At 33.9% G+C, this 17964-nt stretch overlaps 1 protein-coding gene across 1 annotated transcript; it reads left to right on the forward strand.

The window, feature by feature from the left end:
• The first annotated feature begins 104 nt into the window (after positions 1 to 104).
• LOC107825862 (signal peptide peptidase-like 2) lies at positions 105 to 9389 on the forward strand. Its single transcript, XM_016652777.2, has 14 exons — positions 105 to 555; positions 1534 to 1692; positions 1780 to 1891; positions 2120 to 2239; positions 2802 to 2953; positions 3051 to 3239; positions 3861 to 3895; positions 4507 to 4663; positions 6177 to 6230; positions 7407 to 7499; positions 7585 to 7727; positions 8231 to 8301; positions 8397 to 8480; positions 9085 to 9389. Exons 1-14 carry the CDS (start codon positions 409 to 411, stop codon positions 9198 to 9200), a joined length of 1632 nt encoding a protein of 543 aa, XP_016508263.1. The 5' UTR covers positions 105 to 408; the 3' UTR covers positions 9201 to 9389.
• The last annotated feature ends 8575 nt before the right edge of the window (positions 9390 to 17964 follow it).

The raw sequence follows: 17964 nt of genomic DNA on the forward strand, positions 1-17964 counted from the left end.
GACTCAACAAAAATGTTATGTTTGTTACTTATTCTAGAAAAAAAAAGATGGGAAAATTCTTTTTGCCTCTATAATTAATTGTTGCATTTTGCAAACTAATTTTTGTCCAATTAAAAAAAAAAGTAAAAAGAAAAAAGATGAAAGAAAGATAGGCCCCTTAAACTTCGTGAAAGTCAGTACACCTCTTCTGGGAAAAACAGTAGATCCAGTCCACTGATCAACTAACTGATCATTTCCCCCTTTGAATTTCTCCACTCAATATTCTTAATAGTTAAAGAATTCGCCTTCTTTTTTGAACTAAAAAGTAAATAGTAATTGCTTTTCTTGGAATACTGTCTTTCTGCAAATACAGTGTTTGGTGATGAACTGTGAACCCATCAAGAAAAAAGAGAATTTTCAATTGAATCTATGAGGATTATTAGCTCTCTAATTTTCATATATGGAGTGGTATTGTTCTTCTCACTGAATTGTCCTGCTAAAGTTACAGCAGGCGATATTGTTCATCACGATGACTTGGCACCCAAGAAACCCGGCTGTGAGAACGACTTTGTGCTGGTATAACTTTTAGCCTGAATCTTTAATGCTCAATTTCTCTTCGACCCAGTTCGTTTTATGTGATTTTTTGAATTGGGTTTTCCTTAATTTTGTACTCTTTTGTGTTCTTGTGCACGGACTGGTGAAAATTTAGTTGTAAAAGGTGCTGTTTTTAGCTTGATCATGTCAAAATGTGAATTTTCTCAATTGGGTTTCCTCTATATTTTTAATGCTCAGTTTCTCTTCTACCCAGTTCGTTTTATGTGATTTTCTTAATTGGGTTTTCCTCAATTTTGTGCTCTTTTGTGTTCTTGTGCTCGGACTAGTGAAAATTTAGTTGTAAAAGGTGCTGTTTTTAGCTTGATCATGTGTAAATGTTAATTTTCTCAATAGGCTTTCCTTTATATTTTTAATGTTCTGCTTGGACTATTCAAAATTTACTTTTGAAAAAGGTGCTATATTTAGCTTGATCCTATGTTACTTCTATTTTCTTGACCGGGTTTCCTTTATATTGTATTCTTGTGCTTGGACTAGTGAAAATTTAGCTGTAAAAGGTGCTATTTTTAGCCCGATCCTATGTTACTTGTATTTTCTTAACTGGGTTTCCTCTATTTTCTTTGGTTATGCCTTAATGCTAGGAGTAATGAGTATTAGCTGTGAAAGGTGCTGTTTTTGCTTGACCATATGTTAATTTGATTTTCTCAACTGGGTTTCTTCTACTTTGTTTGGTTTTGCTTTATTGTGCTTGCATTAATGACTGCTTTTGGCTGGATCCTGTGTTTACTTTTATTTTTTAAACTGGGTTTCCTCTATTTTGTTCTATTTTGCTTTATTGTGCTTTGGCTATTGGAAATTTAGCTGTGGGAGGTGCTTTATTTAGCTTGATGCTATATTTTAATGAGTCTTTGTCTATTTAAATGTGTACGCCTTACCCCCAAAAAGGAAAAAGTATGTCCATCTCTCTGTTTCAATTGTTCTTCTTCCCTTTTCTTTGGGTAGGTGAAAGTTCAAACTTGGATTGATGGTAAAGAGGATGCAGAATTTGTTGGTGTTGGTGCTAGATTTGGCACTACTATTGTGTCAAAGGAGAAAAATGCACAGCAAACTCCCCTTACTCTTTCTGACCCTCGGGATTGTTGCAAGCCTCCAAGGAAGAAGGTTATTTCCTCCATATAAATGCTTGCCAGATATATACCTCAAAGGCCTTTTGCTTTATGCTGCTAATAATGCTTTTTATGTTATTAGCTTGCTGGAGAGGTCATCATGGTAGATCGCGGCCATTGCAAATTCACAACAAAGGCTAATAAAGCGGAAGCGGCAGGGGCTTCGGCAATCTTGATAGTAAATAATCAAAAAGGTAATTGGTGATTGATGAATATGTAGTGTACTTAGGTTGATGCCGGTAATTGAATGTCTTCTGCAGCAATAATAAGTTTGTTGAAGCCTAAAGATAAAAAATTTGTTATTTCTTCTCATTGTTCTTGTCTGAGGGGGTTGTGTGGAGCTCTTGCTGTTTTTCTGTTTGTCGAATACTGCCGATACATCACCGCTTGCAGTTGTTTTACGAGTGTTATTTGTCTTGCAGAACTTTACAAGATGGTTTGTGATCCTGAAGAAACTGACCTAGACATACACATACCTGCTGTTATGCTACCTCAGGATGCTGGGGCAACGCTGGATAAAATGCTTTTGAATCGCTCATCAGGTACATTTCTAAGAAGAGTCACAACTTAGATGAGAAAACACGTTCGAGTTGATCTATGCTGAAAAGCAACATGTTCCAGGCACCGTTAAGAGCCCAAGACAGGGATAGTGCTGTTAAATACTACACTTAATCAAGCCTCTAGGGCTTTGGTTCAATGGTAGTTTTCTAATTTGATTTAGCCTGTAACTTGATTATGCACAGAATAAGGTAAACAGACATACAAAGGCGAGTAAATGATAACGCACTTCTCCAGATCATTAATTCATGCATATGAGAGAGAGAGAGAGAGAGAGAGAGAGAGAGAGAGAGAGAGAGAGAGAGAGAGAGAGAGAGAGAGATTCTAAAGGCTGGTGCCTTCTCCTTTCCTTTATCTAGTTTAAAACGATGGATATCTTTGTTTTCCAATGCTTATAAAGTGTTTTAGGTATATTAGATAAGCAAACAACTAAGTTGATTGACCAGAATTTTCAGAAGGCTTTCATTACTTTGTTTATGAATTTGAAATTGTGGTGGTACTTTGACTTACAATTTCTTTTTCCAAATCTTTTGGTCTTTCATTTAGTTACTGTGCAACTCTACTCTCCAAGACGACCTGTAGTGGACATTGCAGAAGTATTTTTGTGGCTGATGGCTGTTGGTACAATCTTATGTGGTTCTTATTGGGCTGCTTGGAGTGCTAGAGAAGCAGCTATAGAGCACGACAAGCTGTTGAAGGTCATCCATCCTTTATCTAAGTAGCAGGCTTTCTACAGTTTGTTAAGATTTTGGGCTTCAGTTTTGCAGTGACTTTTCTATTTGTCTATTTTTGTAGGATGCTTCAGAGGAAGATCTTCCAAATTTTGGAACTGGTGGTTCAAGCACTGTCATGGATATAAACATGATATCAGCAGTCTTATTTGTTGTTGTTGCTTCCTGCTTCTTGATTGTATTATATAAGTTGATGAGGTTCACGTGGTTCTTTGAAATCTTGGTGGTTCTTTTTTGCATCGGTGGTGTAGAGGTGCGTATTGTTGCTTTGATGTGTTATTTATCATAAATGACAAATTTGCATTTACTTCTTGAATGGTTTAGGCCATAGACCTGTGTTCGCAGATGAGTTATCTGTCCATGTTAGATTGCTTTACATGGTTACATTGGGATAACACGGCCTTGGAATTTTACCCATGTATAGGAATACCATTTGATATGGTTCGCTCGTGATTTGCATTAGATATTCAGCTGAAAACCCTTAAGATTAGTTAGTGTACAGTAAGTTTCCACATTGTTATAAATCAATTTATTGTGTAAGTACCGGATATTTCGCTCATGTTTTTTTCCCGGATATGAAAAAGTTTTCTACGCTTCTTCGAAGATTTAGACTGGAAGATCTAGAATAGTTTGAAATTGAAACAGAAAGTGTATGAATTTGAAATAAGCGTCCCAACCTAAGCCTACCTTGGGAAAACAATTGCCTTTTTTCTTGAGAAGAGTTACGAATGAGTCATCCATCTCCAGTTTGGCAATCTGAGGGTCCTATAAGGCCCCCCTCATCCTGCCCTGTTTCTCTCTTTCTCTGTTTATATGACCTTGTTCTGGCTTCCACAATCTGTTAAAGCAACTATTCATTTTCTTTCATGTGCAGGGTTTACAAACTTGTTTAGTTGCCTTGCTATCAAGGTATGGTTTGTTTTTTCTTTTATTGCGTTATGCTTGGTGTAATTTGATGTCTCTAACTTAGAATCATGCTTTTTGCATTTGTAGGTTTTTACCGCCGAGCTTAGGCTGTTTTAGTAGTTAAAGAATCCAGCTTTTGGTTGTGTATGAAATTGTTTGCATTTTCTTAACAAGTAAATCCTTTTGTTGTGAGGAAAAACTTTCTTTTAGATACTTTCTTAAAAAAAAAAAAAAAAAAACTTTCTTTTAGATATGATTCCTTTTTCAACTGTAATCATATCAGAAGTGAAAAGTTATTCACCTTTCCCAGCATTCCATGTACTGAAGACTTGGTGAAGGTCTGAAAATCGATGTGCACTATCTGTCTTTACGTTCTGATTTTACTTGTTACAATATGCTAACCTTTAATAGTCCCCCCCCCCCACCCCCCCCCCCCCCCCCCCCCAAAAAAAAAAAAGAAAAGAAAATGGAAAAACACATGTAGTAGGTACTGTTGAGTAGGTAAATAGCCTTCTCTGCATAAATTGAGAAATCATGACAACCATATAGATATGTAATTGGAAGTTCTTTTATACAACGAATATCTAATTGTTTCAGGTGTTTTTCTTTTTCAGGTGGTTTAGGCGTACGGGAGAGTCATTCATTAAAGTACCCATTTTTGGTGCAGTCTCTTATCTTACTTTGGCTGTTTCCCCATTCTGCATCACTTTTGCAGTGGTTTGGGCAGTGTACAGAAATTCTTCTTTTGGCTGGATAGGTCAAGACATACTTGTAAGGATCCTTTTTTTTTGGGGAAATAATATTTATATTTCTTTAAATGCCAGTTTATTTGATATCCCGTGAAGACGTTTTTTTCAAAAAAGAAAAAAAAAAATTTGAATGTCAAAAATTTTTTGTGCCTTTCTTATCAAGCTAGTCAAAAAATTTGAATGTTGTGATTTGCTACAGACCATGAAATTCCAAAAGTCCCGGGTCTTAGTCATTTTACTTTATTGTTTGCTCCCGTAGTTGGATTTTGACATCCTTAAGTGTTTGAGAGATTGTGTTTACGGTTTTTATTTCATGCTATTTAACAGTTCATATTACTGAAGTGATATTTACTGTATCAAACTAACTTTCCAACGGCTGTCTTAAAATTTTCTTCCTTTATGACTAACATAATACACAAGTCACATAAAATGGCACAAAGGCAGTAGTAAACATTAAGACTTGATCCATATACCTATTGATCGAAAAAAAGTACCAGATCCATGTACCTTTAGCCTCAGCTTGGATGAAGATGAGACATGGTGCGATTGTTCAACCAGGATCCTGATAACATTTAATTGCCCTTGTACCTGATTACTGAAATGATTTCTATATAACTAGAGAGAAGAGAAATCAATTATGCTATTATGAGAAACAGAGCAAAGCCCAATTAAGCCCCCTAGGAAGTGACTGTTACTTGCTGTTGCAAACCACTATCACCGTTCTCTATCTGAGCTTCTGCTTTGGCTCCTTGCCGAAGGTCTAACTTTTAGTAGGTTCTCCAGTAATTAAACCATTATCCAGCATGCAAGTAGGGAAATTTTGTAACACCCCCAGACTTTAGACAGAGTCCCACATCGGCAAAACACAAGAAGGATGCTGGGTATATTAGTTAACAAGCCTTAGACCTTAGTGACGCGTTTTAAACCCGTAAGGGCCTAGGCCCAGAGCGGACAATATCACTAGCGGGCTGGGCTGTTACCGATGTTATCAAAGCCACTCTTGTGTCAGCCTTGCCGATGGTGGATCAGAGTTCAACTGAGTTTAGGCAAATCCCGGTTAGGCGGGGCAAACCTCAGTGCTGAGTCTAGGCGAATCCCATGCAGTGGGGAAAACCTCAACGAGGACGCTGAGTCCATAAGAGGGGGTGTATGTAATACCCCAGAGTCCCACATCGGCAAAATACAAGAGGGATGCTAGGTATATAAGTTAACAAGCCTTAGACCTTAGTGACGCGTTTTAAACCCGTGAGGGCCTAGGCCCAGAGCGGACAATATCACTAGCGGGTTGGGTTGTTACCAATTTAGTATTGGACCTGCTTCTCTGAGGAGGCAGGAAATTTGTCTCAATCAAGAAAAAACCCTTTTGTGCCATATTATTTGAAGCTGCACTCTGTGGTTTCTCATTCGTTTCCATCTCATCATAGAGTACCACGATTGTGTATGCGGTTTTCCGTAGCTGTTACATGTGTATGATATGTTTATTGTACTGTTTCAGGTATATCAACTGATGATCTTACTTTTTTTCTTTTGGATAGGGTATCACACTAATAATTACAGTTCTGCAAATTGTAAGGATACCTAATCTCAAGGTAAACAATTTTACCCTGCAAGAATTAAATGGAAGGAGCTGTATTTGCTTGCATGAACGTCCAATTAATCTCATCTTGCATACTTTGTAGGCATGTCATGCTTTCAGTTGTTGATTTCTTTTTTACTTGGTTTCCTATCAAGTATATTTCTTTCTAGTGTTACAAAGAGTATAAGCATTGTTGTTATATTAACAAGATGTTTGTTTTATACCCGCGCTTTGAGGATTGCTGCTAGAAATGGTGGCCAAATTTGCTTATAAAACCAACAAAATCTTTTTGAGAGATTGTCTCCACCTATATTATTTTCAACACCTTTTTACTTTGTGCCCTTTGACCTTTCCAATTAAACCACCAAAAGATGGACATGCTAATGTTTTCCATATTGCTGAAATGCTGATTATGTGAGGTACTGAGGTGGCAGCACGGAAAAGAACAACATTTTCCTTTCCTTGTGAGGCGGCAGCATGAAAAATATGATCTTTTACGCTGGTTATCTTTACTATTTTGCTGTCAATACCTTTCTTTTCTTCAGTATTTTCATCCTTAGCTTTATACTCTTGTTTATTTCAAACCTTTTTCGACAACGCTTTTATTGAGCCAAGAGTCTATCGGAAACAACCTCTCTACCTCACACAAGTTAGGGGTAAGATCTGTGTAGTGTGTACACACCACCCTCCCCGACCCCACTTATAGGATCACAATGTTGTTGTTGTTGTTCTTTGTTATTGTCTCTCCTCCTCCAGCTCCTGGGGTTTTGTTTTGGGGGGGGGGGGGGTTACGGGAGAGCAAATGACAGTAACTTAGATCTGCGGCAATTAACATCTCCGTTCTAGCTTTACATGGTTCTCAAGAGGAAGTGCTAGATGAATTAACTTTACAAAAAGATGGAAATGCTAATGTTTTCACATTTTCGTATTGCTGATTATGGGAGGTGGCAACACAGAAAAGAAGAGCCTTTTCTTATTCTTTTTATTTTCATTAAGAAATATAGATAACGAATTATCTGTCTCTTCTCCTCCAACTGCAAAAAGACAGCAATTTACACCAATTGAATCCCTGAGTGCATATTATTATTTTAATGCCATTCTAGTGTCACTTTGCTTCTCTTTTACAGTACATATTTTTTTTTAATGGTTTTATCATCTCTTGTAATTATTAACTAGTATTACATATCAGGTCGGTACAGTTCTTTTGGGTTGTGCCTTCATCTACGACATATTTTGGGTGTTTGCTTCCCAGAGGCTCTTCCATGAAAGTGTTATGATTGTGGTAGGAATCGCTTAATTTCACTTTGATGCTAATGCCAGTTGCTCTAGATATAAGTCAATAATTTGAGTTTTCCATGTCTCTAAAGGTAGCTCGTGGTGATAAAAGCGGAGAGGATGGCATTCCAATGCTGCTGAAGATCCCACGACTATTTGATCCATGGGGTGGTTACAGCATTATTGGCTTTGGCGACATCCTATTGCCTGGCCTGCTAGTAGCATTTTCACTTAGGTTTGATATCTGCAACTCTCGATTTTAACCTTTTATCTTTTGGAAAGAAAACCATGCAAGACTTAGATTTTGATTCATCACTCGTATGTTTGCATTTTCTGTTATATGGGTTTTTAATTACTCTCGAGTCAATGGAAATTATCCCTGTATCTATATGGTTTTCTTTGGGAAAGCAAATTAAGTGGAGGAATATGAATTTGCATTTAGAGAGTTGGCGCATAGCTAGAACGGCCACTAGAAATGAGATACAGCTTTATTCTTTCTTAATTTAGTTTTCATTCTGTTATGTCATTGACGTCATGCAAAACTTATTAAATCCCACTCTCACCCTGCTCACATCACAATATACACACATAACAATATAGCGATTTTAGGAAACATCCTCTCTACCTCCACAAGGTAGGGGTAACGTCTGCATACACACTACCCTCCCCAGACCCCACTATATACAGTGTATGTTGTTGTTGTTCTAAAATTCATCAACACTAATTGTTCATTTGCAGGTATGATTGGCTTGCTAAGAAGAATCTCCGAGCAGGGTACTTCTTGTGGGCGATGATTGCATATGGATTAGGTACTTAATGACATCTACTTTAGAATGAGCCTATAGCTTAGGTTGGAAATTTTCTGTTCTGCCATTTGACACAAGCTTTCTGGAATGCATTGCAGGTCTTCTTATTACATATGTAGCATTGAACTTAATGGATGGTCATGGCCAACCTGCACTTCTTTACATCGTCCCGTTTACCCTCGGTAATTCTCATCAAATACTTTCAGTTGCAAGAAAAACGACTTTTGTTTATAAGCGAGTGAAAGAAACATTATCTGGTAACCGAACATCATAAAATGACTTCATCATGCAAAACGTTTTCTTGGTACCAAACTGTAACATCCCAGTCCACCAGTCATATTGTCCGCTTTAAGCCTAGGCCCGCACGGCTTTAAAACGCGTCACTAGGGTCTAAGGTCTGTTTACATATATACCCAACATCTCTCTCGTGTTTTGTCGATGTGAGATTTGCCTAGGGTGTCACATACAACCCCTTAGGGACTCATCGTCCTCACTGGGATTTGCCCCACCATCGTTCAAGGTTGCACGCGGAGTGGAGTGGCACTGAATTCTGATACCATAAGTAACAACCCAGTCCACCAGTAATATTGTCCGCTTTAAGCCTAGGCCCGCACGGCTTTAAAACGCGTCACTAGGGTCTAACGCATGTTTACTTATATACTCAGCATCTCTCCCATATTTTGTCGATGTGAGATTTGCCTAGGGTGTCACACAAACACACTCTAAATCTTCACGGAGGAGGAACTTCCAAGTTTCACAGTCGACTGATAAATACCTTTTGTGCAGGGACATTTTTGATGCTGGGGACGAAGAGAGGTGACCTGAAAATTCTTTGGACAAAGGGTGAACCAGAAAGGGTGTGCCCACATATTCGCCTTGAATCGAAGGAAGAATCGGATTGAGAAGAATAAGGCATCTTCCTCCTGTAATTATGTTGCTACTGACCTAAGTATTAGTATTTGCTATCAATCATCAACATTCTGGTATTGTTTAATCTTCAGTGCTACATACTAACAATATATGCCAGTTAATGTACAGCTGATTGATCAGCATTTGTCCCATTGGTGAAAATAGTCTAGTTGCTGTTTTGATTATTGTCTCCATTTCCTCCTCAACCCCCACTGCCTTTTTCTTGGACAATATATTCTTTATATATGTAACTAGGAATTTTTATATTCCTATACACTATTTGAAATTTTATTCCCTACTCAAGTTTCAATTTAATTACATCCTATATACAAATTTACCAATTATATACATTTTAGGAATTAAATGAGTATTCCTTTATGTTAGGAATCAATTATTTTTCATCCTTATTCTCTCTCCCTCCTGCGCTCCTTATTCTCTCTCCCTCTTGCGCGCTCTCTCTCTCTCTCTATATATATCTCAATACCTAATTCCAGTAATGTAGAGCAAAGGAAAAGAGAGCAGCAATTCCATCATTGACCGTTATTAAAAAGCTTTGAAGCTTTGAATTCGAATTTGGGTTTTCAAAAAATATTATTTGTTTGAATTGGGTGTTGTTGGAATTCTCTCTATGTCTCTCTCTATCTCTCAATCCCTAATTCCATTAATGTAAAACAAAGAAAAAGAGAACAACAATTGCACCATTGACAATCATTAAAAAACTTTGAAACTTTGAATTCGAATTTGGGTTTTTTATTTGTTTGAATTGGGTGTTGTTGCAAACAATTGGGAATTCTCTCTACGTCTCTCTCTATCTCTCAATCCCTAATTCCAGTAATGTAAAGCAAAGGAAAAGAGAACAACAATTGCTCCATTGACAGCCATTAAAAAGCTTTGAAGCTTTGAATTTGAATTTGGGTTTTCAAAAACCATTATTTGTTTGGATTGGGTGTTGTTGCAAACAATTGGGAATATGGTTTGGAGTTTATATCTCAATTTTGAGGGTGTTTTGGTGAAGATTAGACTTTATTTTGGTTGAATTTCAGATTGAAACTCGAAGAAGAAGAAGAAGAAGAAGAAGAAGACATGATATACATTATACTTACGGAATTGTAGTAAAATTGTAGAAAAATTATATTATGTTGTTTATATATATTTTTTTATTTAACTATTGTATGAAAGTTGAACAATATTGTATAAAAATTGTATTTAAGTTGTATGATATTGTAGTTGTATATAACTCAGTAGAAATAATGTATGAAATTGTAGATAAGTTGTAGATAAGTTATAAATAAGTTGTATAATATATAATTAGTTGTATGAAATTTATTTTTATTATGTATAAATCAGATACAAAATATACAAAAGTCATATTGTATAAAATTGGTATTTAAGTTGTTTGATATTGTAGTTGTATTTAACTGTGTAGAAATAATGTATGAAAGTTGTAGATAAGCTATAGATAAGTTTTATAAATTAGATACAAAATATTGTAGGCATATGTTTGCTCAAACTGTCAGAGTTTTAATCTGTTTTTCATTTTCTTTTCACTTTTCTTAATGTGGAATGCTCTATTAGTAAGGTTACAATAAAACTTAAATCTTCTCGAAGAAGGTGAAGATTGTAGAGAAGATTCTTATGCTCCAAAAAGTGGTTTAATACTATGTCCTAAAAACCAGATCTAAACCCTTGGAGTTTATTTGTTTCTCTTCTTGCTTTTGTCCAAGGCTCATCACACAGATACTAAGTTAAAGTTCCATCATTCTCTTCTTTTTTTCCTTCTCTTGTATTTTTCAAAGCTTTACTTGTTTCAGAAAACCACTGTATCTTTAGTATAAGTGGTAGATTTTACTTGTTATTCTTGCTTTGACTTCTAATCCTTCTCCGTTATACCATTACAGAAAGAGTGATCTATGAGTGTTGGAGTACTCTACCAAGGTATTCGTTGACGTTATAACATAAATTTTGCCTAAGTTTTTTTTTTAAAAAAAAAGAAGGAAGAAAGGAATATAGGCAGTGTCCGTGTTCACACCTTTTCAACTCCGTCTTTTATTCTTATACAATAATTTTCCCATTTCATATGCTCGAAGAAGTGAAAATAAGTTCGACGAGAGAAGATTCTTATGCTCGAAGAAGGTGAAGATTGCAGAGAAGAGACTGCCGATGATTGCAGAAAAATAAGGAAAGAGATGAGGAGAAAAGAAAAGAAAATGATATAACTAAATCTCTTGATTGAAAGCACTAATAATGGATTTGGGAGCCTTTTAAGGTGGAATGTATATATTTTGTAAATAAAACTTGTGTAGGTCGGGTAAATAACAAAACATGGACATTTATCGTAATAAGGTTTTAAATAGTGTATATGAATGAAAAACTCTCTTTGCTTTGTCATCCCAGTGGCACTAGTATTAGTCTTGTAGTCTTTTTCTCTTTTTTTTTTTTTGTAGAGTTATATTCCTTCGTGTTATTTCTTTCGCTTCAGTTATTTTATTATATCGTTATTGTTACTGCTTATTGCTACTACTCCTTTTCATGGTCTTGGGAAATAACCTTTCTATCTCCACGAGGCAGGGGTAAAGGTCTATGCACGAACTACCCTCGTCAGACCCCACTTGTGAGATTATAATGGGTATGTTGTTGTGTACTGTTTTCTCTTTCAATTTTTTTGTAGGGGCTAAGTAATTTTGAGCTTTTCTTCTACAGGGTAAGCATTGTGAAATGTAAAAGGATTTATCCGATATGCAGTGTTTACATCAATCCAAACAATTTATCTTAACAGTTTCATATTAAAGGGAGAATACTTTACTTATCCTTAATTAAATAATAAATATATGTACGAGTCCCAATGCAAGTAAGTTTTTGATCAAATGAAATGTGTTCCAACCGGTTTGCTAATAATGGGTCGTGATATCTTTTGTATACCATACCAAAATTACCATGCAACTAGTTTTCTCATTTTAGGCTTTTAGTGTGCTTTCCTTAATTTATTTTTTTGGGTTTTTTCGTTCCTATATAATATTTAAAACTTATTTATCAAAATTATTCTAATTTTGTATATTACTCGCCCTAAATCAGGATTGCTAATAATTTATATACAATCCATTATTAGTACATTAAATAGTTGTATAATGTATTTTATACAACGATACAATTTTATACAACGATACATTATACAACTATTATCAATCTGAAATTCAACCAAAATCAAGTCTAATCTTCACCAAAACACCCTCAAAATTGAGATATAAACTCCAAATAATATTCCCAATTGTTTGCAACAACATCCAATCCAACACAAATAATAGTTTTTGAAAACCCAAATTCGATTTCAAAGCTTCAAAGCTTCAAAGCTTTTTAATGGCTGTCAATGGTGGAGAGTCAAACACCTTCAAAATTTATTGATTGACAATTTTAATTTGAACACCAATTGTGCAACATGAAAGGAAATTGCTAAGTTAAAAAAATAATAATTAAAATCTATTGATGAATTCCATTAAAACTCTATACAACAAGAAAACATAAAAAAACAGTGAACATCAAATGAAGAAAATTTGGGGGAAAAACAAAGAAGAGAGTAAAGAGACGAAGAGAGAGAGAGAGACACAGAGACAGAGAGAGAAAGATTGAGAAAGTATAAAGGAATAAGAAAATAACTGATATTCCTTATTCAATTCCTAATATAAAAAGATACTCATTTAAAATTTATTTGTATATAATTAAAACTTGAGTAGGAAGTATAATAAAGTTTCAAATAGTATATAAGAAAGTAATTTTTTTTAATTTATTTACCAAATGCGGTAATTCGATAAATTCTTGCACTTGCTATCAAACAAGAAGAAAAAGAGAGAATATATCGTCCAAAGAGAGGGAAGAAAACGACAATACAGTCAAACACGCTACATGAATCCAACGTTTGTGAATATTTTCCCAAGGGAAGTATATATCTGGTGTTTGCAGATATGTGAGATGTTTAGATAAGAGAACGAGAAAGAAAGAGAGCAGAAATTATTTTTAAAAAACAATGATAAAAATAGGGGAAGATAATAATAGGAAAATGACACTTCAAGTATTGCAAATTCGAAAGAATTCTTAAACTGGCTCTTGTAAAGTTTGTGGTATATAATTCAAACTCTCATTCATCTCGCAAAATGAGAAAAAATAAAAAAGAAGAAGCACAAATAAGACTATATATATTGTTCATAAATAATAGAATTAGTAACTCGAAAAATAATGCATGTTTATCTATTATAACATATTAACGTAAAATTTGATTGTCAAAAGTTATCTGGTACCCGTACTGGTGAGAGATAACAAATACATAATAAAATAGTCGAGGTGCGTGTAAATTGATTGACACACCACGTTCATAAAAAGTAAACTAATAATATAATTTCTTTTTAAATCCTTATCGAATATAGCTCATACGGTGCATATTTCATTTTCTTAAAGGCAATGAAATTGGGCCAAATATATAGTATAATAATACCTAACATGATAAGTATCCCATATGTGTGATGATGAGAATGTAGCACAATAATTAGCACGACTTTCCTATTTCTTTTACCATAAAAATTAAAGTCAAGCCGTCCGTTGTCTTATTGAATGACTAGCGGATTATTATATTTATAATTCAATAACTGTTAAGTTGTTAATTATAAAATTTCAATCCATTCACCATTCATTACCTCGATAATTCGATACCAATAAGCCAATAAGTCATCGGTCCGGTTCGGTTCGATTTTGATCGACCCTAATTGAGACATGAATTAGTATTATATAAACCTTACTTAAGAATTGGCAATCAAAGTTAAATAATATACCCAAAAAAGATGCTCCTATTTCCTTATCTTCAACATAATTAATTACATCCCACAAATTAAAAAAAATATGTACTTTTTTCATTTCTTTTTCCTTTTGCCGTTAATCTTTTATTTATCATTCTTTTGAATATGGTCTTCGCTATCACTCAATAATCAAAGCATCCACTGGATATAAGCCACGTCTTTAAAATTGACATTTGAATATAAGGGCTTTTTTTTTTTTTTTTTTTTTTTTTCTGTTCTTGTGAAAATTGGTCCACAAATTTATGGGAAATGAAATATTAATAAATGGGTCGGTTTGGTCAGGCGGCTATGCTGACCTGTCATTGTAGAAAAATTTACTATTATTTGTGACATTTGTTGATGACAAATGGCTACTTGATAAGGTTTGGACGGCTTATTATATGTATACAAATTAAAAAGGCATAACATTTTGGTGTCTTTTTCCTCTTTTCTTTTTATCTTTTAGCCAATTATATTAGAGTTAGAGAAGTTGTAACTTAATTAATAATTGTATTTTGTTTTAAATATCTGATATTCGAAACGTACCGAGCTCTTTACTAAGAAATTCTCAAAGCTCAACCCTCGAATTCCAAATCGTTAGAAAATCTCAATCATCTCAATACATTCCGTAGTGGTTAATAATTGTAATTCAACTTAATACTCAAGTAATGAGTTTCAAATTCTCTCTCTATATATTTTTATTTTTTTACTTTCCCACTCTCACTGTTGTTCACGAGCTCACCTCACTCCAAAAGTACATGCAAAGGGAAAAAAAATACGTCTGATATAATAATTTATGGTTAAATACTATCAACAAAAATGATGAGATTTTTTATTTAGAAAACCTACACTTTTTATTGGCGAATATTAAAGCGTGAAGTTACGTTTTTATGTTGAGGAGATAGCTTTTTGTTTAAATTTACTTTTATAAATATATTACCTTTTAAAAATAATGTTTGAGCTGTTTCTTTTGTCTGTTGATGCAAGAGAAAATCAAAAGAGAATATTTGAAGGACCAAATATGACAAAGATAATGTTTAGGGGCAAAACATAAAGGATGGGATGTAGGCTTGAAATTGCATGTGAGTAGGGCACAATGCCAATGAATCATCTTATGTATATGAGTTGTATAGACCATGATATGAACTTCTACTTTTTTTTTTGAGTAACAATATAAAGTTAAAAATCCACCTCTTTGTTGGAAAAATCCAAAATAAAATTTGGAAACAAAGACAACATAGATTTGGCTCACAAGTGTCACAAATGTTAAAGGTAGTAAATTAAAGATACCATTTAGTGATTCTTTGCGGGGGGTGGGGGTATTAGTCTTGTGATTTTGGCTTCTGCATTATCAAAATTTGAAGGGCCTAAAGTCAAATAATAATAATAATAATAATAAGAGACCCCTAAAATGACTTCATAACATTCATATATTAATGGCTAATGAGACAAAATAACTTAATATTATGATCAACGCACCAATCAAACGGAGATAAAGAGCAACTAATAATAGTTGAAATTGGAAAGGAAAATGGTCACAAACAAGAGCATGAAAGAAGTGTACCTAGAGAAGGAAAAATCATAGCTGAAGAAAAAATATGTATATTTTGAAATCTTTTATTAATGGTAATTATATAAATTAATAATTATGTGTAATAATAGTATTTTTGGGGCCTCAATATTTTGGGGCTTAAATATAGCTTCATTCGCTTTACCCTAAAGTTGGCGATGGTCTTGAATTTTTGTCTCTGCTTGTTCAATGGGCATAACTTCATGTTTAACAATTGTTATCCTCGCTTGCCTCATTGGCAACACTTTTAACTTTTGATTTTAAAATTCTGCCCATAGGACAAGCGCTTAACCCAAATAGCCGTTCACCCAACTACTTAAACTAAAAATAGCTGGTGGAGGTATAATATATGCATAATTTATGTATTATATGTGTATAATTGTGTATAGTCAATGTATAATCTATGTATATAGTTAGAAAAAGTAAACAATAAATATGATCGGTTATTTGGATAAAGATCCCATTTTTTTAATTAAAAACAATTCCAAAAAGATGGGGCCCATTTTGATGTCACAGCTAGGAATGACATTGATGGATCATGATCTTCATCTCAGCCAATCGTAGCCGTTGGGCCTTGGCCCATGTGCTTATTCGAGGGCTGTCCCTTTCCATAACGGTCACATAATAATAAAACGGCTACTTTTCCTCAGCCATTCGATTAACTTCACATCTTTTTTAAATAAAAATGCAGGGTTTGAACAAAATCTACTGAGTTCGGTCGAACCCGCAAATAATAGTGTGGCTCCGCCCCTGTAAAAGAATATGGGGTTTAGGGCTTGACTTATGAGCTTTATTAGGCTTGCTTAGCTAAGCTCTTGCTTCTAACTTCTAAGCCGTAAGGATAACATTCTTTTTTTTTCTTTTTTTTTTCCTTTTAAGATATATGCTAGTAATTGATTTTGATTCAAAGGTTTGTCGAGCTGTCACAAGTTTTATACTCAAGAGACAAAATGAACAAACTCTAATTAGAAGTAATATTATTTTTTACCTTCTAGATTTAATTAGCGATTTATTGATTACTGGATGAAAGTATATACATATATCAATTAAGTGAATTTTATTTTACGATCTTTAATATTACATACTTTGAGCAAACACACTCAAGAGTTCTAAAACTAAAAAAGAAAGAAAGAATTGAGTCACAAGATTAATGAATTTTTTTTTAGTGTAAAAGTGATTGTTCTCCTAGAATATTCCATTGGAAAGGGATTAAAATTTTGGGTTTGCTTCTAGCATCCAAAAAATAGAAAAAAGATAAAGTATAAATAGTTCTTCTATTGTCGTGATAATTGTTCTCCAATTTTCTCATTCACTTTTTGCTATGTCAGAATTATTATTGCATAGTAAGGAAAATTTGCTTTATTATAGATATCTGAAAATACATAGCATAAATTAGTCGATGGAAAGCAAATAATAACATCATGGAGTGATGATATCCATGAAATTTTAAAAAATTTATATTTTTAGCTGCTCTAGAAAATAATAGTCGATAAAATGTATCGATTTTTGGCTAGCAAATATTAATAATTTCGATCGGCCGACCAATTTTATATTTTGCCCAAATGTTAACCAAGTCCACTTTTATGGTAAGAATAGAATAGAAAATATTTTAAGGCAATTGAAAAATTGCAAATATATGGAGCTTTCTCTGAGGCAATAATTTCACGGGAGCTTAAAAATAAGAAGAATTAACCCAAATAGTTGTTCATCCAATCACTTAAACTAGAAATAGTTAATGAAAATATAATATATACATATTTTGTATATTATATATGTATAATTGTGTATAATCAATGCATAATCTATGTATATGACTAGAAATAATAAACAATAAATATGACGGCTATTTGCGTAAAGCTCCCTAAAAATAATTAAAAGGTTTTGCACCCCATTATCTGATGATTATTAATTTTCTAAAATTTGCTTAGCTGCCCACATTCTTACAACTATTGAAAGATTAGGTGAATAAGTTGGTCCAGACCAGCTAATCAAGTTCAAAATGTTTTCAAATAATTAATACTGACACTCTGTATAGGATAAGAATAACAAATAAACCACACAATAATCTGTCAACATCCCTCTCCCGCTCTGGCCCATTTCCAGAACACTCTATTCTTTCTCCGTTCAAGACACTAATAATATTCTCATATAGTACTGTCCATAATGTCATTAACAAAATAATTATTCTAATTCCAAAAATTAAGATTAGACCAACCCAATAATTAATCATATCATTCCAATAGGTTTGTCACACTTTTATTTATTTGTGTAAGTACTTACTAGCACTCAATATTTATACTAAAATATAATTTTACTTGAGTAATTAAAAGTTAAAGTAAGAAATACATATATTAGTTGATATATAAC

Source organism: Nicotiana tabacum, chromosome 23, assembly GCF_000715075.1.
Source record: "Nicotiana tabacum cultivar K326 chromosome 23, ASM71507v2, whole genome shotgun sequence".
Taxonomy (NCBI): domain Eukaryota; kingdom Viridiplantae; phylum Streptophyta; class Magnoliopsida; order Solanales; family Solanaceae; genus Nicotiana; species Nicotiana tabacum.